Below are 24,358 nucleotides of genomic sequence, written 5' to 3'. Positions count from 1 at the left end.
AAATATCAAAGAGGGTTGACACAAACCCACTGCTATTATAGTATGCTCCTCGTTTAACGATGAATTTGTTTACTGACGTGCTGTATAGTCCTTGTGGCTTAGCGCTTCTTTTTGATTATAATAATAATGTTTACTGACGTGGTCTTAGGAACGGAACTCCGTCCTTAAGTGAGGAGAGGCTGTAATAATAATAGTGTGATTAATACACTCCCCATAATTTAATTGCTGCATTACGAGAATTAGTTTGACATCACAATTTACCTGACCCTTCCCTTCCAAATCCCATCTCCAACCATTCATCAGAGTGTAGGCACTATATCCATAACTATATCTAGCTCTCCTGCATTCAGCTGTAATTTTATTGAAACTACATACATGTATATTCTGCAGCTTCTCCTGCGACTCCTCCTAAATTTGATCCAGTTTATTAGGGACGGAACATTTGCAGAGGCAAATGTTCCATCCTTGAATGATCAGCATGATGCATATTGCCTCTGATATTTTGTCCACTCTCATGACCTTCACGATCTTCTACACAGAGGATGGCAATGGACGTTAGTAGAGGTCCATTAACTGTGTGCCATCCCTGTTTACTCTGTCCCTTTTCTCTTCATCTTCACTCGCTCTTGGCTTCTCTTCAATTGCCCCTTTTAAATGTTCATCTAGCATCGAACTTTTCTCTTTCCCCTTGCAAGTTTCTAACAGTTCGTCTGTTCTTCCCCATTGCCATGTGCAAAAGCTCAAATACTTACAGTGGCTTCTCCCTCCCCTTTTTCACCACCACTTCTGGTCTCATTCTCATGCCACTGCAGTTTACACTGATTGTTCTAAATCCAATGACAGTGTCGAGTTTGCAGCAGTGTTCCTGGAAAGTGTTGTGCAAGGTCATTTATTAGACTTGGCTAGCATTTTCACAGCTGAACTGTGTGCAGTTTTCATAGCCGTTATATGTGCAGTGTAACCTAGGTTTTCATTTTTAATTTGTTCCAGAGAGTCTGACGAAAGCCAAATTCTTTGAAAACTACAGCAATATTTCCCATGAGAAATAATGTAAATAAAATTAATTGTTCCAGACACCCAAAAATATTAACAAAAAATATTTTATAGAGAATAACCATAGTTTTACATATGAAAAACAATGAGAAATAAATATAAAGCACTAATTTTAATGGATAAATGAACATTTAAATCAGTTTTACTGAAGACATGTTTGTCCAAACTTGTAGCCTCACCATACCTTAATACATTGTGTATGCCAGATTGCTTCTTGAAGTTGTTTAACCTGCCTCTGCTGGCCTTTAATTCACTAACAGCAGCACTCGTTCCAGGCATATTCTTTATGAGATCCACATGCAACTGCCTTGACTTTTCGCAAATTATCGCCTCCACAACACTATCTCCCACAGTTTTTCATTGATCCACACCAACAACAACTTCTCAATATCTTCAATTGTTTGCGTTCTCTGTTTCATTAGCACACTTACCCCTTTCGCAACATCAGATTTCTTTTTCTTCGCCAGAATGGAACTGACCATTGATGAGGACTTCCCGTACATCCTGGTGAGATCGACCACATGTACGCAACTTTCGTACTTTTCTTCAAGTTCTTTCTAGAATTTTATCATGTTTCTCACCTTCTTTATCAAAGGGCTGGCACTTGGAACTTTCTTTGGCCCCATGGTGGCTTATTTAGCATTTACACTCAATAAACAAGCACAAAAAAAATCGATTATTACAAAATGTTTTGTATGAATGCACAGGGTAATGTTCACTTGACAAGAAACAAAGCCAGAATGTGTGCGTGGGCTGCTTTGTGTGGGTGCGAGCACGTGGACACGTTCGGTACGGCGGACGAGAATTGTAAACGTTTCGCCATCCAGTGGCTTTTATCAATACAAATTCCAGGACATAACTTGAAGACAGTAGGACTATATACAGAAGATGAGGTAATCAGTCCCTCAAACTAGGAGTAGGTGTGAAGAGCACCATAGTCGTGGAGATTCTCAGAATCTCCATGACTACGGTGCTCTTCGCACCTACTCCTAGGTTGAGGGAGTGATTACTCCATCTTCTGTATATAGTCCTACTGTCTTCAAGTTACGTCCTGGAATTTGTATTGATAAAGCCACTGGATGGCGAAACGTCTACAATAAAGATACCCAGATGTTGCACATGTGTCTTAATTTCAGAATGGATATAAGTGCTCTGGAAAACGTACAGAGGAGGATGACAAAAATGATCCCATGTATCAGAAAGATACATGGGATCCCATGTATCAGAAATCTGCACTCTCTCGAAAGGCGTAGAATTAGGGGGGATATGATCGAGGTGTATAAATGGAAAACGGATAAATAAAGGGGATGTAAATAACGTGCTGAAAATTTCCAGCCAAGACAAGACTCGCTGCAATGGTTTCAAGTTGGAAAAATTCAGATTCAGGAAGGATATAGGAAAGCACTGGTTTGGTAATAGAGTTGTGGATGAGTGGAACAAACTCCCGAGTACAGTTATTGAGGCTAAAACGTTGTGTAGTTTTAAAAACAGGTTAGATAAATACATGAGTGGGTGTGGGTGGGTGTGAGTTGGACCTGACTAGCTTGTGCTGCTGGGTCTGGTGCCGTGCTCCTTCCTTGAGTGGAGGTGACCAGACTGGGTTGGTCAGTTTGCTAATCTGGGGGGAGGGAAGGGACCTGCTCTGCATGGGTCTGTAGGCCTGTTGCAGTGTTCCATCTTTCTTATGTTCTTATATAAAAGTGTTGGTACCACAATGGTTCCCCTTTTTTGCCTCCACAGATGCCTCAACACGCTAGCCACCTTTTTCCAATCATCTATTCTATGGTTCATCTCATCTTTCATATTTATCTGCTGACATGTCCACTCCCAGATATCTAAATGCATTAACTGCCACCATACTCTCTCATATCTGATGTTCAGTATCACTGCTTTGACATTTTTTGGTTGCCCTTATCACTTTGCTCTTTCTATGTTCACTTTTAATTCCCTTCTTTTACATACTCTTTTTAAATTCATCTACCAACTTTTGCAACATGTCTTCAGAATTCCCTAAAACAATTGTAAGCAAAAAGTAACTGTGAGAGCTCCCATTTTCCATCAGCTCCAACATCTTGCACCCTGCACCTCCCAACAATCATGCATTCACTTTTTCTTTAACGAACTGGATATATCCCACCAATGTAGGGTAACCTAAAAAGAAAAAAAACAAGTTTTTCTTTTTAAATTTAGTAATTTATACAGGAGAAGGAGTTTCCAGCCCCTTGCTCTCACAACCCAATCTATAAAAGTTAAACAACCATGGTGGCATCACTCATCAGTTATGATACTGCAAAATGTCCATTTCTTAAAAAGTATTGCTGTACAATAAAAGTCATTGCAATATTGCTAAGCTCTATACAGAAATGTAAAGCAATCTTACCTCCATTTTTCTTATTACATCTAAGCCAGTGACAACTTGTCCAAATACAACATGCTTATTGTCTAGCCATTCTGTGCGCTCAGTAGTGAGGAAGAACTGAGAGCCATTACTGTTAGCACCTGAATTTGCCATAGAAAGTATTCCTGGACCTGAAGACAAAGAGAATATATATGCTGCATAGCTTTGTATTCTTGACAGATTTAGGTCATATTTTCAGATAAAAGGTAAAGCCTTCACATTACTCTTACCAACCTTATCATGTTATTGTCTACAGCAAAACCATGTAATATTCCTCCAAGGTATTTCATTCATGACTTCTACATCAGTCATGAGCCTTGATGAAAGGCTAATGATCCAAAGAACTGGAGCTACTCTCCCTTTGCTTGGATCAATCATAACTATCTCCCATTTCTCAGGCACTGTATGACCTTACAGGTTCAGAGCATTTCTAATCATTGAAGTTACATCACATAAAATTATTATTTAATCTGGAAAGTTATTTAAAAAAAAGCAATGAATGACCTATACCTTTAGAGCTTTTTGTGTTACTACAGAAATAATGATAGGTAATGTGTATTTTAAAAAGTTAATATTCGACATGCACAAAGTTTGAAAATTTAAAAGTAACATACATGTAATTTATAGCATAAAGTCAATAAAAAATCAGTGATACCTTGTTTCCCCACCGAACTTGACCAGTTCCCTGAGAACTGCACATTTCCAGATATTTCAGCCAAAATATAACTTTACAGGCACTTTAAAGCTCAGCAAAACATTCTTCAGGCAATGTATGACCCCTGCAGGTTTAGCACTTCCCATAAATATAATAACAATCACAAACATTTTTATGAAACCTGAGAAAGTGAAGTGTACATGAAAGATATCATGTTTAGTTATTTAGTTTAAGTTGGCTTTTGTAACTTCTCTTCTCCTTGAGGTAAAGGGGTGTTTGATGATGGTGAAGGCCACTTGATCCAAGGAAGTGGAGGTACCCTCACCTTCCTTAGATCAAACCTGATTACTTCCAGCTGCCTAAGTATTGAATGACCTCTACAGGTTTAGTGTTTCTCAATGATTATAATAATAACTGCATCTGCTACTAATGTGAGATTATGATTTTTTTTTTCTTCTTGGGGTAAACATTAGATGGATGAGTGAAAATATAGCAAAGGGCAGCAGTTAGTTATAACACAACCCTTAGGGATATACAGTAGGACCCCCAGTATCTGCAGGGAAGACATTTCAAAACTTACCATGGATACCCAAAACCACGGATAGTAGCAAACTTTATACATTAGGGCCCCACTTATAAGGCAGGTTAGGCTCCAGGCTGACATTGGAAAACGAACATTGCCAGAAAGCAGAATGACATTTTTCCACTTATAAATGAATCTAAATGCCAGATAACAAGTTTACACTAACATGTACAGTGGAGCCTCATTTTTCAGCTGTAATCCATTCCAGAAGGTTGGAGTATGGAAGAAGTGAATGTTTTTAGATATTTGAGAGTTGACGTGTCAGCGTATGGATTTATGAAGGATGAGGTTAATCATAGAATTGATGAAGGAAAAAAGGTGAGTGGTGCATTGAGGTATATGTGGAGACAAAAAACATTATCAATGGAGGCAAAGAAGGTAATGTATGAAAGTATAGTGGTACCAACACTCTTATATGGGTGTGAAGCTTGGGTTGTAAATGCTGCAGCAAGGAGATGTTTGGAGGCAGTGGAGATGTCCTGTCTAAGGGCAATGTGTGGTGTAAATATTATGTAGAAAATTCGGAGTGTGGAAATTAGGAGAAGGTGTGGAGTTAATAAAACTATTAGTCAGAGGGCTGAAGAGGGGTTGTTGAGATGGTTTGGTCATTTAGAGAGAATGGATCAAAGTAGAATGACATGGAGAGCGTATAAATCTGTAGGGGAAGGATGGTGGGGTAGGGGTCGTCCCCAAAAAGGTTGGAGGGAGGGGGGTAAAGGAGGTTTTGTGGGTGAGGGGCTTGGACTTCCAGCAAGCGTGCATGAGCGTGTTAGACAGGAGTGAATGGAGACAAATGGTATTTGGGACCTGATGAGCTGTTGGAATGTGAGGAGGGTAATATTTAGTGAAGGGATTCGGAAACCAGTTATTTTTATACAGCCGGACTTGAGTCCTGGAAATGGGAAGTACAATGCCTGCACTTTAAAGGAGGGGTTTGGGATATTGGCAGTTTGGAGGGATATGTTGTGTATCTTTATACGTGTATATGCTTCTAAACTGTTGTATTCTGAGCACCTCTGCAAAAACAGTGATTATGTGTGAGTGAGGTGAACGTGTTGAATGATGATGAAAGTATTTTCTTTTTGGGGATTTTCTTTCTTTTTGGGTCATCCTGCTTCAGTGGGAGATGGCCGACTTGTTAAAAAAAAAAAATCCGTTCCAGACACCCAATAAAAAAAAAAAAAAAAATTTTTAAAGATTAACCCTGTCAGGGTTTGTCCCGTAGATCTACGGCTTCACGTTGAGTGTCCAAACCGTAGATCTACGCCAAAATTCTAGCGCCGTCAAATTTAGCGCGAAAGCACTCATAGGCCTACATGTGAGAGAACGGGTCTGCGTGGTGGGTGTGCGCCATAAACAAAAAATCTAGGAGCCCGCATAGCATTGTGGGAACGCCAGCTCAGTTACCCTTATTCACCATGCCTCGTCGCAAGTCAGCTCTCACTCCCTGGAAAATTGGGACTCTTCCTATCTGATAGTTCTGACACTGATGGAAGTGGAAATGAAGATGAATTCTATGGCTTTGATCAGTTAGTGACAGAAAGGAACGACCAGGATATCGATAATAGTGCAGAAAACCCTGACGATCCTCAACCTTCTACCTCTGGTGTGGGCACTTGTGACTCACTGTCGGTTGTGCCTTAACGCAAGAGAAAACTAATATTTTCATGTGGCCAGGCCTCTGACTTCAGTAATGATGATGATAGTGACGTGGATTGTGATTTTATTGCGCTTGACGATCATTCGAGTAGTGATAGTGAGGAATCATATTCACCAGTGAAGCGTCGGTATGTTCGTCGCCGCATGTGCTCGAGTAGTGTACCCTATGCTGTGCCCAGGGGACGGAGTACATCCCGTGGCCCTACACCAGGTTTAGATAGTGATAGTGAGGATGATGTGGCTACACTTGGCATGGATAGACCACAGGCATCAGTAGATGGTGGTAGTGGTGATGGTAGTGGCACCGCCATGCGTGACTCACCAGCCCAGGCTGGGACCCACACTGCTGACTCGTCAGTTCAAGGACAAAGCAGAGCGTCAGCCACCAGCCCACCACAACCACAACCACCCGCACAACCAGCCTATGATGTCCAGTATCCACCAGCAAACCGTATCTGGGATTGGCAGCAAAATCCCAATTTTGTTCCCAAGCCCCACCACTTTGATGACTCTCAAAGTGGAATTCTACCTACTTGTCCCCTTGGAACCACAACCAATGAACTGGAATTCTTTGAATTATTCTTTGACCAGCCATTGATGGAAACTATTGTCAGGGAAAATAATAAGTATTTTGAGTACACCATGGCAAATACGATCATATCACCACAGTCAAGACTACACAGGTGGAAAGAGACGACTGTTGCAGAAATGTATTTGCTTTTTGCAACAATAATGCTTATGCCTCATGTCTATAAGCATAATATAAAAGCATACTGGTCCACAGATCGGCTAATTTCTACCCCGGTCTTCAGTGAAATCATCCCAGTGAACAGGTTTATCTTACTGTTACGTATGTTGCACTTCTCTGACAAAACCAGGCCTGACAGAAGTGACAGGTTATACAAGATTAGAAATGTTTTCATGTATCTCAAACAAAAGTTCAGCATATACTTTTATCCATTCAAGAATCTTGTAATTAACGAGTCTTTGATTTTGTTCAAAGGTAGACTGTCATTCAAGCAGTATATACCGAGCAAGGGGAAACACTTTGGTATAAAACTGTTTGTACTCTGTGACTGTGACAGTGGACTGGTGTTGGATATTGTTGTATACACAGGAAGTAAAACATTGAAAGATACCAAGATGTTATTGGGTATCTCAGGTGACGTAGTGAGAAACATGATGGCACCTTATCTTGGTAAGGGGCATACATTATATACCTATAACTGGTACACAAGCCCATTACTTAGTGATTTCATGCGAGTGAACAAGACAGATGTGTGTGGCACAGTGAGTTCTAATCGTAAACATATGCCCAGGCTCAACGCAGGTGCTCGTAGTGATGACGTGCAGGTGTTTACTGCCAATGACATCATGGCATTACGGTGGCATGACAAACGAGATGTCACATTGTTGACAACCATTCACCGTAATAAAATGCAAGACAGTGGCAAAGTTGATCGAGTGACTAATGAACGTATTCAAAAACCAGTGACAGTGATTGATTATACACAAAACATGCGCTTGGTTGACAAATGTGACATGCAGATTGGTTTTGTTGATTGTGTTCGTAAGAGTTACAAGTGGTACATGAAACTTTTCTTCCATCTCATGGACATTTCAATGCTCAATGCGTATAATATGTACCAAATAAAGACTGGCAACAGACCACCGTATGGTGAATTTTGTTTGTCTGTTGTCAGACAACTCATAATGAAGTACCAGGTAAGAACATCTGCTATACAACAAGGTCCTCGAATTACTCAGGATATACCCAAGCGTTTGAGGAGGGAAGGTGATCATTTCATAATACAGCTTCCTTCAACTGAGAAGAAATTTGCTCAGAAGAGATGCATCATCTGTGCACAAACAAAACAACGGCAACAAAGACGCAAAGACACTCGGTTTATGTGTGAGGAATGTAAGGTGCCTTTGTGCATGGTGCCTTGTTTCAAGGAGTTCCACAAGTTCCAGCAGTTCTAAAACCATGTCCAGTAATTGTAAATATGTAAATATATGATAGAACATTAGTATTATACAAGATTTGTGCATGTTTATTGTAATAAACAACAGTGGTAAACAATAATATGATAATAACTTTAGTGCGGTTATTGTATTCAATACAGTGAGTTTATATATATACATTATATACAGTATTGGTCTCTCAGGCCCCAAATGTTAGTAGGAAAAGAAAACATTGGAAAAGAAAAGAAAAAACTATAAAAACCGCTAAATAAAGTAATGAGCGTATGTGGAATTCATCGCTGTTGCCGCCACCACATCATTTTGGACAAACTTCTTGGCACTGTATCTCGGTAAGTACTGATCAGAAAATTTTTTTTTTGTCTTATTACCTTCACAAAAATATGCTCTTTAATTCTGTAAGAAATAATAATTTTTTTTTTTTCAAAATTTCTTGGACACTGGAGCACCACTTCAGATTTTGGCCTTGGACCCTGAAGGGTTAAGTATAGTTTTACATACACAAAACAATGAGAACTAAATAAAATAAATACATGAACAATTAAATCACTACTGCATACCTTTATTGAAGACTCTTACTGACTTACGGAAGATAGGGAGGAGGAGAGAGCGAGTTGGGATTATTGTTTGGAAGGGGAATTCCCGTCCATTAAGGGCTTCAGGTAACAAATGCTTCTCTGGGGTTACTTCCCTTCTTTGTCTTTTAATTCCACTAGGACCAGCTTGAGAGTCACTGGACCCCTATTGCACAAAAGAACTGTCCAGAGTGCTTTGTTTTTGGCATCTCTAAGATTTCCCTAAAATGGGACAAGGTTTTGTCAGTGAACATGTTGCAGATATGGCTTGTTTCAGCTTGGTTAAGGTGATATTTCTCCATAAAAGTTTGCAACTCATTCCACACATGGCCTTAATCACTGAAGAAGGCACATCCTTCCCTCTTTCTTCCTCCTCCTCCTCTGCTGAAGCAAGTTCCCCAGCTGTGGTCTGTTGCTGTTCCAGTTGAAGGTATTGCAGCTCTTCAGTGGTTAGCTCTTCCCTGTGGTCCTCCGCTAACTCTTCTACATCCTCACCACTCACATCCAATCCCATGGACTTCCTCAATGCCACAATAGATTCCACAACAGGCAGAGGGGCAGCCTCAAACCCTTCAAAATCCTTCTCAAGGACACTGCCTGGCCACAATTGTCTCCAAGAAGAGTTCAAAGTCCTGTAAGTCACTCCCTGCCAAGCTTTACCTATGAGGCTTATGCAATGGAGGATACTGAAGTGATTCCTCCAGAACTCTCTTAGGGTCAATTCAGTGTCTGAGGTCACTTCAAAGCACTTTTGAAACTGCTTTTGTGTAAAGTTTTTTGAAGTTATAAATGACGTGCTGGTCTATGGGATGGATGACAGAAGTGGTGTTAGGAGGCAAGAACTTCACTGTTATAAAACTAAAATCCCTAGACAATTGGTCTACCAAGTTTGGAGGATGAGCAGGAGCAGTGTCCATTACTAGGAGGCACTTGAGTGGCAATTTATTTTTCAGGAGGCATTTTTTCACACTCGGGCCAAATACTTCAGGGATCCAGTCAATGAAAAGTTGCCTCATGACCCATGCCTTATGATTAGCTTTCTACATCACACACAATTTACTCTTGACGACACTGTTTTTCTTGAACACTCTGGGATTTTCAGAGTGATACATGAGTAAAGGCTTCACTTTGAAACCACCACTAGCATTAGCACAGAACAAAAGAGTTAGCCTGTCTTTCATAGGGTTGTGTCCTGGCAGTGCCTTTTCCTCCTCCGTAATGTAGGTCCTCTTTGGCATTTTCTTCCAAAAGAGGCCTGTTTCGTCACAACTGAACACTTGTTGGGGTTGGAATTCTTCAGCCTCTACATACCCCTTGAATTCCTGCACAAATTTTTCAGAAGCACGTGTGTCAGAACTTGTAGCCTCACCATGCCTTACAACACTGTGTATGCCACTACGCTACTTAAATCTCTCAAACCAGCCTCTGCTGGCCTTAAATTCACTAACTTCATTACTAGTACCAGGCATTTTCTTTATGAGATATGCATGCAACTGCCTTGCCTTTTCACAAATGATCGTCTCGAAAAAAAACACTCTCTCCCGTTAGCTGTTTTTTCCCCGATCCACAACAACAACAACTTTATTTATTTATTTATTTGAACATGATACATTGAAGTACAAAAAAAATACAGTGGTTAAGTGTAACATGCCAAAGCCCCTTGTATGCAGAGCATTATGGGCAGGCTTAAGATTAACTTAAGATTAACTAAGCAATGATATATTCAGTGGTAAACATTATTGTAAACAGATAACAATTAAGCACAAATGAGTATTTCAAAGACAGGTCATATGGTCAGTTACTGTGTTGTTGTGCATTCAGTAGAATGGAGTATTCTGTTAGGTAATGTAATTAAAAATAACAAAGTTTGATTGGGTCACAGGTTAAACATTTATGAGATACAATTATTCAGTATTTATTTAGTTGTGGGTAAGTGACTTTTAAGTAGAGACTTGAATTTATAAACAGACAGTGTTTCTTTTATAGTCACAGGTAATGAATTCCAGATTTTTGGACTTTTTATGTGCATTGAATTTTTTCATAGTGTGAGATGGACACGAGGAACATCAAAGAGTGATCTGTGCCTTGTGTTATGGTCATGTGTTCTGCTGAGGTTGGTAAGGAGACGTTTGAGGGGAGGGTTTATATCCGAGTTAAGTGTTCTATGTATATAGTAGGTACAATAATAAGTATGGATGTTTTCCTGCCAAGTGAGTGTAAAACGTATGGCGAGTAGGGGAAGTTTAAGGGTGTTGTAAGAGGCGACTAAAATGCCGGGAGCAAGGGGCTTTTGAATATTGGTGGAGTGTGCTGCCTGTAGTGGGAATTTATCATCATTCTGACTGCAGCCTTTTGTTGGGTAATTAATGGTCTGAGATGGTTTATTGTTGTTGAGCCAGATGCACAAATTCCATAGGTGAGATAGGGGTAAATAAGTGAGTGATATAGGGCCAGGAGGGCTGACTGTGGAACATAGTACTGTATCTTCGATAGTATGCCTACGGTCTTGGAAATTTTCTTGGAAATTTGTTGTATATGTGTTTGAAATTTGAGTCTATTATCAAGGTGGATTCCTAAGAATTTTCCCTCTGTGAGCTCTGTGATAGGTGATCTGTTTATCATTATGTTAAGAGGGACATCTGTAGCTCTGTTACCAAACTGAATGAAGTAGGTTTTGTCAATGTTGAGAGTAAGTTTGTTAGTCCTCATCCAGGTAGATATTTTCTGTAATTCAGTATTCACAGTATTGGCTAGCATGACTGGGTTCAGGTGAGAGAAGATGTATGTAGTGTCATCTGCAAATAGTGTGGATTTGAGTAGTTGCGATGCATTTGGTAGGTCATTTATGTAAATGAGAAAGAGAAGAGGGCCAAGGACACTTCCCTGTGGGACACCAACTGTAATTGGCTGTGCGGAAGAGTTTGCTCCATTTGTGTACACATATTGGCTTCTGTTGCTGAGGTATGACTTTAGGTAGTTGAAGGAGTGCCCTCTAATACCATAGTGCGACAATTTTATGTGGAGCAAGTCATGGTCAACTCTATTAAAAGCTTTACGTAAATCAATGAAGATCCCCAGTGGGACTTCTTTTTTCTCCAGTGCAGCGTATTTTTGTTTTAGCATGTGTATAATAGCATCATTCGTATTTTTATTAGGCCTGAACCCAAACTGACAGGGGTTGAGTATGTTGTGGGAGATGAGGTAGGAATAGATTCACTTATGAATTAATTTTTCGAAGATTTTAGAGAGGGTGTACATTGGATATTGGCCTATAGTTATTCAAGTCTGTTTGGTCTCCTCCTTTATAGATTAGGGTGACCCTTGCTATTTTGATAACTGTAGGGAAGGTAGAGGATTCAATGGATTTGTTGAAGTGTTGCAACAATTGGTGACAGCACTTGCGACGCTTTTTTGTATATAAAGGGTGGTAAGGTATTTAAATCTCCTGTCTTGTTTTTTAGTGTGTTGATAATAAGGGAGATTTCTGTTGGGTTAGTCGGAGCTAGGAACAGTGTGTTCGGGTAGTTGCCAGTGAGGTAGTCATTGGGTGGGGTATTTGAGCTTGGGATTTTATTGGCAAAGTTTTCTCCTACGGTGGAGAAGAAATCATCGAGTCTGTTTGCTGTTTCAGTTGGTGGGAGTTGGGGTTCATCTGGTTTTGTTAGTTCAATTGCGCTATTTTGTGATATCTTTTTTGTTCCTAGAATTTCTGATAGGGTTTTCCAGGTATTTTTTATATCACCTTTTAAGTTGGATAATCTGTTCTCATAATACAGGTCTCCCTCAACATTCACGTTTTCACCTTTCGCGGGCTTCACACATTCGCGAATTCCCAACCGCCAAATTCCCAGCCACCAAATTCCCAGCCGCCAAATCATATTCAAGTTTCCCGCCACCTGCGAGTCCCTACTACCCTCCCTCCGACCCCCGCAACTGGCAGCCAGCCCTCCCACCACTCAGTGTGGTGAGTGTTTTGTTTGTTCATTATTTGCTATTAAACTACAGTATAAATAATGTAAACACATTCATGACTGCATATTGGAATGGCTATTTGGACAGGTATTGGACGGTGACATCATGTGTTTACTCTTGAACACAGCAAAGAATCAAACATTTCTGCTACTGCTAATAATAACAATAGTAATAATAATAATAATAATAATAATAATAATAATAATAATAATAATAATACGATATAATTGAAGAAGGAAATTGTACAAAAATACGAGGGAGTGGTTGACACATCGTCAGTGTGGCTTTGTTTATGCTGGAGTGAACATTAGTCTCCCTGCTCTTCCAAACATTTCACAATAATTCATTGTTTGGTGCTTGTAGATTGAGTGTGACTGGAGTGGTTGAGGCAGTGGTTGAGGCAGTGGTAGAGGCAGTGATAGAGGCAGTGATAGAGGCAGTGGTAGAGGAAGTGGTAGAGGCAGTGGTAGAGGCAGTGATAGAGGCAGTGATAGAGGCAGTGATAGAGGCAGTGATAGAGGCAGTGGTAGAGGCAGTGATAGAGGCAGTGGTAGAGGCAGCGATAGAGGCAGCGATAGAGGCAGTGATAGAGGCAGTGATATTTACTAACATATATGTTATAAATAATAATAATAGTACATTATGAATAACATTTATTATTATTATTATAAATGTTATTAATATTAACATGTACTTCTTTCTTCTTTCAACATGCCAGCCGTATCCCACCGAGGCGGGGTGGCCCAAAAGAAAAAACTAAAGTTTCTCTTTTTAAATTTAGTAATATATACAGGAGAAGGGATTACTAGCCCCTTGCTCCCGGCATTTTAGTCACCTCTTACAACACGCATGGCTTACGGAGGAAGAATTCTGTTCCACTTCCCCATGGAGGTAAGAGGAAATAAACAAGAACTAGAAAGAAAATAGAAGAAAACCCAGAGGGGTGTGTGTGTGTATATATATGCTTGTACATGTATGTGTAGTGTGACCTAAATGCAAGTAGAAGTAGCAAGACATACCTGAAATCTTGCATGTTTATGAGACAGACAAAAGACACCAGCAATCCTACCATCATGTAAAACAATTACAGGCTTTCGTTGTACACTCACTTGGCAGGACGGTAGTACCTCCCTGGGCGGTTGCTGTTTACCAACCTACTACCTACCTACCTACTACCTACTACCTACTACCATGTACTATTATTATTTATAACATACGTATATGTTAGTAAATACCACTGCCTCTATCACTGCCTCTATCACTGTCTCTATCACTGCCTCAACCGCTGAATTATTGTGAAATGTTTGGAAGAGCAGGGAGACTAATGTTCACTCCAACATAAACAAAGCCACACTGACGATGTGTCAACCACTCCCTCGTATTTTTGTACAATTTCCTTCTTCAATTATATCGTATTATTATTATTATTATTATTATTATTATTATTATTACTATTGTTATTATTAGCAGTAGCAGAAATGTTTGATTCTTTGCTGTGTTCAAGAGTAAACACATGATGTCACCGTCCAATACCTGTTCAAATAGCCATTCCAATATGTAGTTATGAATGTGTTTACATTATTTATACTGTAGTTTAATAGCAAATAATGAACAAACAAAACACTCACCACACTGAGTGGTAGGAGGGCTGGCTGCCAGTTGCGGGGGTCGGAGGGAGGGTAGTAGGGACTCGCATTGGTTGAGGAAGTGGTGGAGGCAGTGGTGGAGTCTGTGGTATTTAATAACATACATGTTATTAAAGCATAACATGTATATATTTAGTACAACTTACGACGTTTTCATGTATTTTATGATTGTTCGTGGTTCAACAAGTTAAGCAGTATTGTATTATATTTCCCTACAATATATTGGGGCACCAAACATTCACGGTTTTTCAACATTCGCGAGGCTCTTGATCCCCTAACCCTCGCGAATGTTGAGGGACACCTGTACAATTTTTTAGCCCTTCTTATCAGGCTGGTTAGGATTGACGAGTAACTTTTTGTTTGGTCTCTGGTTATGGGACCCGTTCTGTACTGTTTTTCATATTGGTGCTTTGTATTTATGGATTTGAGGATGCTGGGTGTTAGCCAGGGAATGTTCTGTCTCTTAGTTTAGTTTTTTTTAGGGCAGTGCTTGTTATAGATGTATTGGGTCTTTTTTAGAAAATTATTAATACATTCGTCAATATCTGTATAGATTTCTAGCTCAGTGTGCCAGTCAATGTTTGTCACTGCTGTTGTGAAGTTATTAATGGCTGCCTCATTGTGAAGTCTGAAAGTGACTTTAGTAGTGTCTTGGGGTAATTTGCCTAGATTAGTTATGAGGAAGGTAGGGTAGTGGTCTGTGGTATTATCTGTGATTATGCCTGATTTTAAAGGTAATATGGTGTTGGTCCAGATGTAGTCTAGTAGGGAAATGCTAGTCTCTGTAATTCTTGTAGGTTTTGTTACTGTTGGTAGCAACAAGCAGTTACTCATAGTGTTTGTGAATTCAGTAACGTGTGGGTCCTGGTCTTGCAGGAGATTTATATTGAAGTCACCTGAGAGTAGTAAGTGATCTTTAGTCATGCGTGCATCAGTTATCATACTTCCTAGGTTTTCACTAAAACTTCTCCATATCTTCATTGGTTTGTGATCTCTTTTTTGTTAACAGGTTTACCCCTTTCACCACATCAGCTTCCTTGATTTGCTCTTTCATTGCCCGGATAGAAGTGATTGTTGATGTGTTTTTGCCCTACATCCTGGCAAGTTCCAGCACCCGTACACCACTCTCATACAGTGGACCCCCGCATAACGATATTAATCCGTTCCTGAGAGCTCATTGTTATGCGAAATTATCATTATGCGAATGAATTTTCCCCATAAGAAATAATGGAAATCAAATTAATCCGTGCAAGACACCCAAAAGTATGAAAAAAAAAATTTTTACCACATGAAATATACATTTTCCTACACACAAAGAGAAGGATACATGCACAGTAGTAGAGTAGTACATGCACAATATATATTGTGCATGTACTATTCTACTAAATGAAGAATAAATGACACTTACCTTTATTGAAGATGCAGCAATGACTGATGAGACACTGTGTCCTGGGAGTGCCTTTTCCTCCTGAGTACTGTAGGTCCTGTGTGGCATTTTCTTCCAGAACAGGCCTTATCACACTGTGTATGCCACTACGATTCTTAAATCTCTCAAACCAACCTTTGCTGGCTTTAAATTCACCAATATGAGCACTAGTTCCAGGCATTTTTTCCTGTTCACCTGGCTGTTAGTCGACTGGTGTGGGTTGCATCCTGGGAGACAAGATTAAGGACTCCAATGGAAATAAGTTAAGACAGTCTTCGATGACACTGACTTTTTTTGGGTTATCCTGGGTGGCTAACCCTCTGGGAATAATTTTTTTTTTTTTTTTTTTATATTTTATTTCAAACTCAGGTACAAAATATATGGGTACATAATCAATATGTAACAAGATAGAGGCAGTGAACAATGATCAACTGTGACTACACAGTACTGAAGAAGCACATATATAATGACAGAACTGGCTGCTGCACTCAAATCAAACACCGCTTGTACGTACTGTGCTTCACATGAACACCGCTTGTACGTACTGTGCTTCACATGAAAAGGTGGTCATACATACATATACATATATATATATATACATATACACACACACACATATATACATATATACATACATATATATATACATATATATATACATATACATATACATACGTATACACATACATACATACACATATACATACATATACACATACACACACATACATACATATACAACCCACCCAGTAAAGCTTACACTCCCCCCCCCATGAAAACGTGCCACTTTCACCTTAGATACACAGTGACAAATCTCTTATACATACACATTTGTAAAAGCATTAAAAACTTCAATGACAATATATATATAAACACAATCCAGCCAGCTAAACGGCTGACACTATAATACAAGGAATGTCTGAACCTGATGGCTCACATCCACCATAGAACACAATCCACCCTACCCTCATATACCCTATGGTAATAATTAATATCGTGCACGGTGGTGGGTTTAAGACACTACCGCTGACACTTCACCCCCCCCCGCATGCCTAGTGACTGTGTCTGCCATCACCCCTCATAACCCCCAACAGTCCTTGATAGTAATTAGCGTCTTATACATGCAACCCCACCCTCCCATTTATCTGTACACACATCCCAGCTCCCCGATATAAAGTACGTGCCCAATTCACAATGTCCTCCCCGAACCCTTGCCACTCCATGATTCTCCACAGAGCCTCCCTCTCGACACTGTCATATGCCGTTCTCCAATCCAACGCCAATACCCCACGTTCCCCCTCTTGTGGACCCTCAATAAACCTTCTAATAACCCCATGCCCCTCATACATTGATCTCCCCGGAATCCCATATTGACCCCTCACTATTACCTTTCCAATGACCTTTTTTATACGATTTCCCAAAATTTTTGCAAAAAGTTTGTAGTCTGCACACATGAGTGATATCATCCGGTAATCTCTCACTGTGCACTGACTTTCACCCTTTGGCACCAAAACTACTAGTGCTGTCGCCTGCAAAGGTCCCAACGCACCCCTCTCTTTTATGATATTAAATAATTGCACCAAAAAATCTTTTAATACTCCCCAATGCTGTATGTAAAACTCCGCAGGCAGCCCATCTATCCCCGGTGCCTTACCCCTGCTCATACTCATTAAAGCCGTCCACACCTCGTCCTCCACAATAGGCCCCTGTAACTGTTCCCTGTCGTCCCTGTCCAGCACACTCCGCACCCATCCCCCTGTCTCTCTTAAAGCCCCCTCTCTCACACCCACACTCCTCATATGTGCACTAAGCCAAGAATCAACATACCCTCCCATCCCCTCCGTTGTCACCAAGTCTTGTCCCTCCCTATACCCCTCGATGTCCTCAAGAACTCTCAAACCCACCATTTCCATTGCAACGCGCCGGCGCCCCTGCCCTCGCAGGACACACACCGATGGTCTATCACCCCACATGACCTCCTCCAACCCCCCTAAAACCCTTGCCGCATCAAACCTCTCATTTTGCACTTCCATTAGGCATTCCTTCACTCCTTGTATGTCAGCCACAGGGGCTCCCATCCCCCCCCTTCCTCTCTCATAATACTCCCTTAACTGCCCCTCAAGATACCTAATAAGCCCATAAGCCAACTGATTCTCGTGCCTTCCCTGTCGGACATAGAACTCTCGAATCCTCGTCTTCGCCGTCACATCCCACCATCTCAACACATCCCCATTGACTTCCATCCCTTCCCATAAGCCTTTCCACCATTGTGCAAATAGGACCCTCCCCTCAACATCTTGAAGCAACCGAACATTCAATTTCCAATAACTCTTATACCTGTTCGGCCGACCCTCCCATCCCAAATCCACCAAAACACCTCTATGATCAGAAAAAAAGACATCCAAAACCCTTACACTCCGCACCACAGCTTTCCTTGTCACGTATATCCTGTCCAGCCGTGCAGCATACCCCTGCCTCACAAAGGTGTGCTGCACCTCCCACGCCGCCCCCCCCTCTACATCCACCAACCCCACCCCTGTTAACAGGTCCCTCAGAACGCCAGAACAATATCCTGCTCCCCTAGGTTCCACATCCTTGCGGCGTATAACGCAATTCCAGTCCCCTCCCACCACAGCTAATGCTGGAAGCGACCTTAAGTGATACACCAACACTTCACGTACAAACTCATTCTTCACTCGACTGTCCCCCTCCGCCGGACCATAAACACACACAAAAGACATCTTATCTCTTCCCCATGTCCCATCCACTCTTATAACCCTCCCCTCACCCCCCTCCTCACAATGATGTACAGTAAACGGGCTAGCCTCCCTCACCAAAATAGCCACTCCTCCTTTCAATCTCGTTGAGTGTGCCGCATATACAGTATACCCCTCAATCATCAACATACAACCCGGCTTGTGGTTGTGCTCTTGCACAAACACTACATCTACACCATACCTAATGAGCATCTCATGAAACCATTCACACTTCCTAGAATTTTTCAGACCATTAACATTTATAGAGAGACTCTTGAATTTGTCAATGGAGGTTTTCCTTTACGTATTGCACCACCTTTATCCCCCTTCCCCTTTATACGCCCTTGATCTTCAATCACCATTCTGTGATCTGCTTTCACATGCCCCTTGCCCCTGGACCCCCCAGGTCCATGCTCAACCACTTCAGCCCAAACCTTTTTGCCCGAACGCTGTGCCGGAGTGAGCACATCCACATCGTCCACGTCCGAGGGCACTGCCGCTCTCTTCCGCGACACTCGAGCCTTTCTTCCCGCCTCCACCTGGAAGCCATCCCCGTGCACTTCCGCCACCACTGTGCCAATTTGCAACCCAGCCTCAACCTGGGTCTCTGACATGCCTCCCCCCCTCTCACCACCTGGAACCCCAGCAGCATCCAGGGCACCCACAAGCCCCTCAACTGTGACCTCTCCTGGGGTCCCTAACAGGTCGTGGAGGACTGAATCAATGGTAGCCTCCACGGCCCTGTCCTCACCCAGTGACACCACATCTTTGGTCGCCGGTGCCTGCCCGGTAGTGCATGTCTCTCTCGGAAGAGTTACACACTCTTCCTCCCTCAAGGCCTCCTCGACCTCCACACTCCAAGCCTTGTTCAAGGAAACCGACTCAGGTCGTGCCAAATCCAACGTCCCAAGGTCCTCTGATGCCTCCTTATGCTGCTCCTTCGCCTGTGTACCCTGTTGCTTAACACACTGCGCAGCAATGTGATCATATGCACCACATAATCGACAGGTACGTTGTTGCCCTGCGTAAGTCACCATTACCTGAGTCCTGAAGTCTTCTAGGAAAATATAGGAAGGAATAGGATGCCTCAATGTCATTTTTAAGGAAAAACTTCCTTCAGGCATCCCAGAATATGATCCTTCCTTCCATTTCCCCAATGTCGCCATATGAACAGTCCCAAACTTCTCGAAGACGGCACGTAGGTCTGCCTCATTAGCCTCAAAGGGTACATTTTTTATCTTCACCCACGTATAATGGCGGGACACATCATGTAGCCTTACCGTCACTGCAGGATTCACTGGTACACAAAGATCTTGGAACCTGGCGACTATGTCCTCATATACACTTGCATTGAGAAATTTCACAAAAATTCTATATGCCCCGTTCAAGGCTACACCATACAGCTCTTCGTTGGCAATGCCGTATGTGTCCCTGATGATGGCAGGTAATAAAACTTGAGCTGAGTGGGCATGCACAGCCCCACGCACCACTTCAATGCCTACAGTGTTTACCCTTCTTCTTGCCGGCTGCGCCATTTTGAGAAAACCAAGTTGTCACCGGCTGACAGCAGAGGGCAGGCTCAGCTCACGTCCGCTCGTCCCAAAGGTTGAGCGACGAATGTGGAACAGGCCTTATCACACTGTGTATGCCACTACGATTCTTAAATCTCTCAAAACAACCTTTGCTGGCTTTAAATTCACCAATATGAGCACTAGTTCCAGGCATTTTTTCCTGTTCACCTGGGTGTTAGTCGACTGGTGTGGGTTGCATCCTGGGAGACAAGATTAAGGACTCCAATGGAAATAAGTTAAGACAGTCTTCGATGACACTGACTTTTTTTGGGTTATCCTGGGTGGCTAACCCTCTGGGAATAATTGTTTCTTGGTATTGTCATGCCCCTATGGTTAACCTTCCTTTAATATTACATTGCGGTCATTTCCTTTAATAGCTAAATTGGAAATGAACGTCCTTGTATTATTAAGATTAATTCTTATTAACAATTATAATTTATGTAACATGGCCATGATAAGTTTAATTGGAGCTATAGTAACCTGCCTGCCGCCCGGTGTGCCGGTGTGTAGTTAGCCGTGATGTTTGATGGTTATACCCCCCCTTTCCCCCCCCCTTTATGTTCAACTACTCTACTGAGTGTTGGTGAGTCACGTCACGTGACCCACTTTACCTGTATGCTCAAGGTTGAGGGACGAGCAGTGAAGAAGTAGCAGCCAACGAGAACACTCCTGCTCGTCTCTGGTAACTGGCCAAGATTTATTAGCCGGCCTGGACATATTCTGTTTTATTCTGACTGCTTCCAATTGGGAAACAAGACTTTAATGTATAAAGTAATCTCCATTTATATATATGTTATATCTAGGATATCCTCCTAATCCTCTGTTTTGAAAGCCTTATGTATATGTTGGATACTACAGAAGAAACATGTATTCTTAACTTATATACGATAATTCGTATATTATAACTGGCTTTTGTTATATTATGAATATACTTAATTAAAATTAGGCATTCCGGAGGATCATTATTATTACCCTAACCTCTCTGACCAAAATTGTTATGCTCTAAAAAGAAGGAAATAGTTGTTACAATACTTGGAGTGTAACAGTATTCTCAATAAACCACACCAACAATGGTGCTACAGCAGCAGCAGCTGACAGTGCTACAGCAGCAGCAGCAGCTGACAGTGCTACAGCAGCAGCAGCTAACAGTGCTACAGCAGCAGCTGACAGTGCTACAGCAGTAGCAGACGGTGCTACAGCAGCAGCAGACGGTGCTACAGCAGCAGCAGACGGTACTACAGCAGCAGCAGCAGCTGATGGTGGTAAAGCAGCAGCAGCTGATGGTGCTACAGCAGCAGCAGCTGACAGTGCAGCAGCAGCAGCTGACAGTGCTACAGCAGCAGCAGACGGTGCTACAGCAGCAGCTGACAGTACTATAGCAGCAGCAGCAGCTGATGGTACTACAGCAGCAGCTGATGATGCTACAGCAGCAGCAGCTGACAGTGCTTCAGCAGCAGCTGACAGTGCTTCAGCAGCAGCTGACAGTGCTTCAGCAGCAGCTGACAGTGCTTCAGCAGCAGCTGACAGTGCTTCAGCAGCAGCTGACAGTGCTTCAGCAGCAGCAGACAGTGCTACAGCAGCAGCAGACAGTGCTACAGCAGCAGCAGACGGTGCTACAGCAGCAGCAGATGGTGCTACAGCAGCAGCAGACGGTACTACAGCAGCAGCAGCAGCTGACGGTGGTACAGCAGCAGCAGCTGACGGTGGTACAGCAGCAGCAGCAGCTGACGGTGCTACAGCAGCAGCAGCAGCTGACAATGCTGCAGCAGCAGCTGACAGTGCTACAGCAGCAGCAGCAGCTGACAGTGCTACAGCAGCAGCTGACAGTGCTACAGCAGCAGCAGACGGTGCTACAGCAGCAGCTGATGGTGGTACAGCAGCTGATGGTGGTACAGCAGCAGCAGCAGCAGCATCAGCAGTTGACCATGGTACCACAGTATTTCGATATTTCTCACCCTTTTTACCACAGGGTTGGCACTAGAAGCTTTCTTGGGGCCCATGGTCACATATTTTGCAGATAAAATCACCAAAAACACTGTAATAATACGAAATGTTCCGATTGTATGCTTGGATGTTACCGCGGAGGCTGGCTTGTAAACAATGCCACCGGCGGAACATGCGAGGCTGGCTCAGGCCGCACATTAGACGCGTCTCGGACGAATAGCGTTGAGCGGGTTTTTTAGCGGTATGCGAGGCAAAATCTTAGCGATAAAATGTATCGGTATGCGGATTTAACGTTATGTGATGCCAACGGTATGCGGGGGTCCACTGTATTTTTCTATTACTTTCCTCTTAAATTCCATTGTGTTTCTCACTTTCTTTACCAAAGGAAATTTACTAGGAACTTTCTTGGGGCCCATGGTGACTTATTTCAGTTGCACTTAATAAAAAAAAATGGATTTTAAGGAAATGTTTGGATGAATGAGCAGAGTACATGCTCACTCGCCGACATACAAAGGGAGACTGACTCACCAAAGCCTGGCGTACCTTTGATATATCTTTGAAGAGTTTCGAGAGTTTCTCTACTCTCTGAGTCCTGCCATGGACCAGGCTCGTCTGGTGCTTGACTGGTCAATCAGGCTGTTGCTGCTGGAGGTTCGCTGCACTACATATCCATCACAGCCTGGTTGATTTGGCACCTGGTGAAAGTACTTGTCCAGTTTTCTCTTGAAGTCTTCTACACTTGTTCCCGCCATGTTTCTGATATCTTCTGGTAAGGTGTTGAATAGTCTGGGACCCCGGATGTTGATACAGTGTTCCCTTATTGTCCCCACTGCACCTCTGCTCCTCACTGGGTTTATTTTACACTTCCTCCCATATCTCTCACTCCAGTACGTTGTTATGGCAGTGTGCAGATTTGGGATCAGGCCCTTGAGTACTTTCCAGGTATATACATGTACTATTATCAAACTTTTCCTCACCAACCTAAACAGGACACATGACCACAACACAAGACACAGATCTCTTTTTGATATACCGCGTGTCCATATCACACTGTGTAAAAACTCTATGCACATAAAGGGCCCCAAAATATGGAATTCATTACCAGAAGATATTAAAGTAACCCAGTCTGAAAATCAATTTAAGACTCTTCTCAAAAGCCACTTAATCACCCTCAGTATACACTTACTCATTTATGCCCTCCCACATCATAACTGAAACAATCACACTGAACCTTTTATCCATTGTTGACAGGAATATAATTGAATCATTGTTTTTCACAAAAGCATTTTAGAATATAAATACGTATATCTTTGTATTATACAAATTTTGATTCATTTATAATTAATATTCTACTGTACAACTATTAAATAATTACTTTCCTACTGTACAACTATGATATACTATTTCTTAGTATTAAGTAGAATGTAAGCCAATAATGTTAAGTTGGCCCATAATGCCAAGGCATAATAGAGGCTCTCTTTGTATTGCAACCCACTATTGCATATACACAATCTCAATGTACTGTTTGCAAAGACATTAAATAAATAAATAAATAAATCGTGTAACTTTCTCTCCTCCGCTCCAATGAGTACACGTTCAAGACTCAAAGGCGGGCTAACACTTCTAATACAGCCGATATATGAGGCAACGGCCGAAATACGGAGCAAAATTTCCGCCGAAAAACGGCCAATAAACAAAGCGGCCAAAAAAGAGGTTCCACTGTATTAAGTTAGCAATAGAACTAGGCATTAAAAATAATAAAAAGTAAGATACACACAGTACACTCATTACTTACCTTAAAATATCTGTAGTCTTAATGTAGGAAGTCAGGTGTGGGAGGTATGGTAGCCAGCCAGGCCAGGCCAGGCCACCCCACCCACACATAATATACTACGACATTTAAAGCACCCTAAAGTGATAAAATGCACATACAGTACACTCATTACAGTGGAACCTTGGTACTTGAACGTAATTCATTCCAGAAGGCTGTTTGAGTGCTGACCTGTTCGAGTACCAAACGAATTTTTCTCAACCAATTTTCTTTTTTGGTGGCTGTTATCACTAATCTTCTTAGGCCTCATGCTGACTTATTTATACAATATAAAAAACACCATGTAGGGTGAGAGGTGAGTAAATG

General features: G+C 41.9%; 1 protein-coding gene across 3 annotated transcripts in view; it reads right to left on the bottom strand.

Annotated features, from left to right (window-relative positions):
• The window catches only part of cyp33 (peptidylprolyl isomerase cyclophilin-33), a 39,040-nt gene that overhangs the window by 1,191 nt on the left and 13,491 nt on the right, over positions 1 to 24,358 (bottom strand). For 2 of the 3 annotated variants that reach the window (XM_070087865.1, XM_070087866.1), the window contains exon 6: positions 3,434 to 3,582. The exons of the other annotated variant lie outside the window; for it this stretch is intronic. In XM_070087865.1, coding sequence (XP_069943966.1) covers positions 3,434 to 3,582 — 149 coding nt within the window. The remainder of the gene's footprint in view (positions 1 to 3,433; positions 3,583 to 24,358) is intronic. 3 annotated transcript variants of the gene reach the window in all.

The sequence above is a fragment of the Cherax quadricarinatus genome, chromosome 23 (assembly GCF_038502225.1).
Source record: "Cherax quadricarinatus isolate ZL_2023a chromosome 23, ASM3850222v1, whole genome shotgun sequence".
Classification (NCBI taxonomy): domain Eukaryota; kingdom Metazoa; phylum Arthropoda; class Malacostraca; order Decapoda; family Parastacidae; genus Cherax; species Cherax quadricarinatus.
The sequence above is the reverse complement of the archived record's forward strand: the minus strand, read 5'-3'. Positions and strand labels throughout refer to the sequence as shown.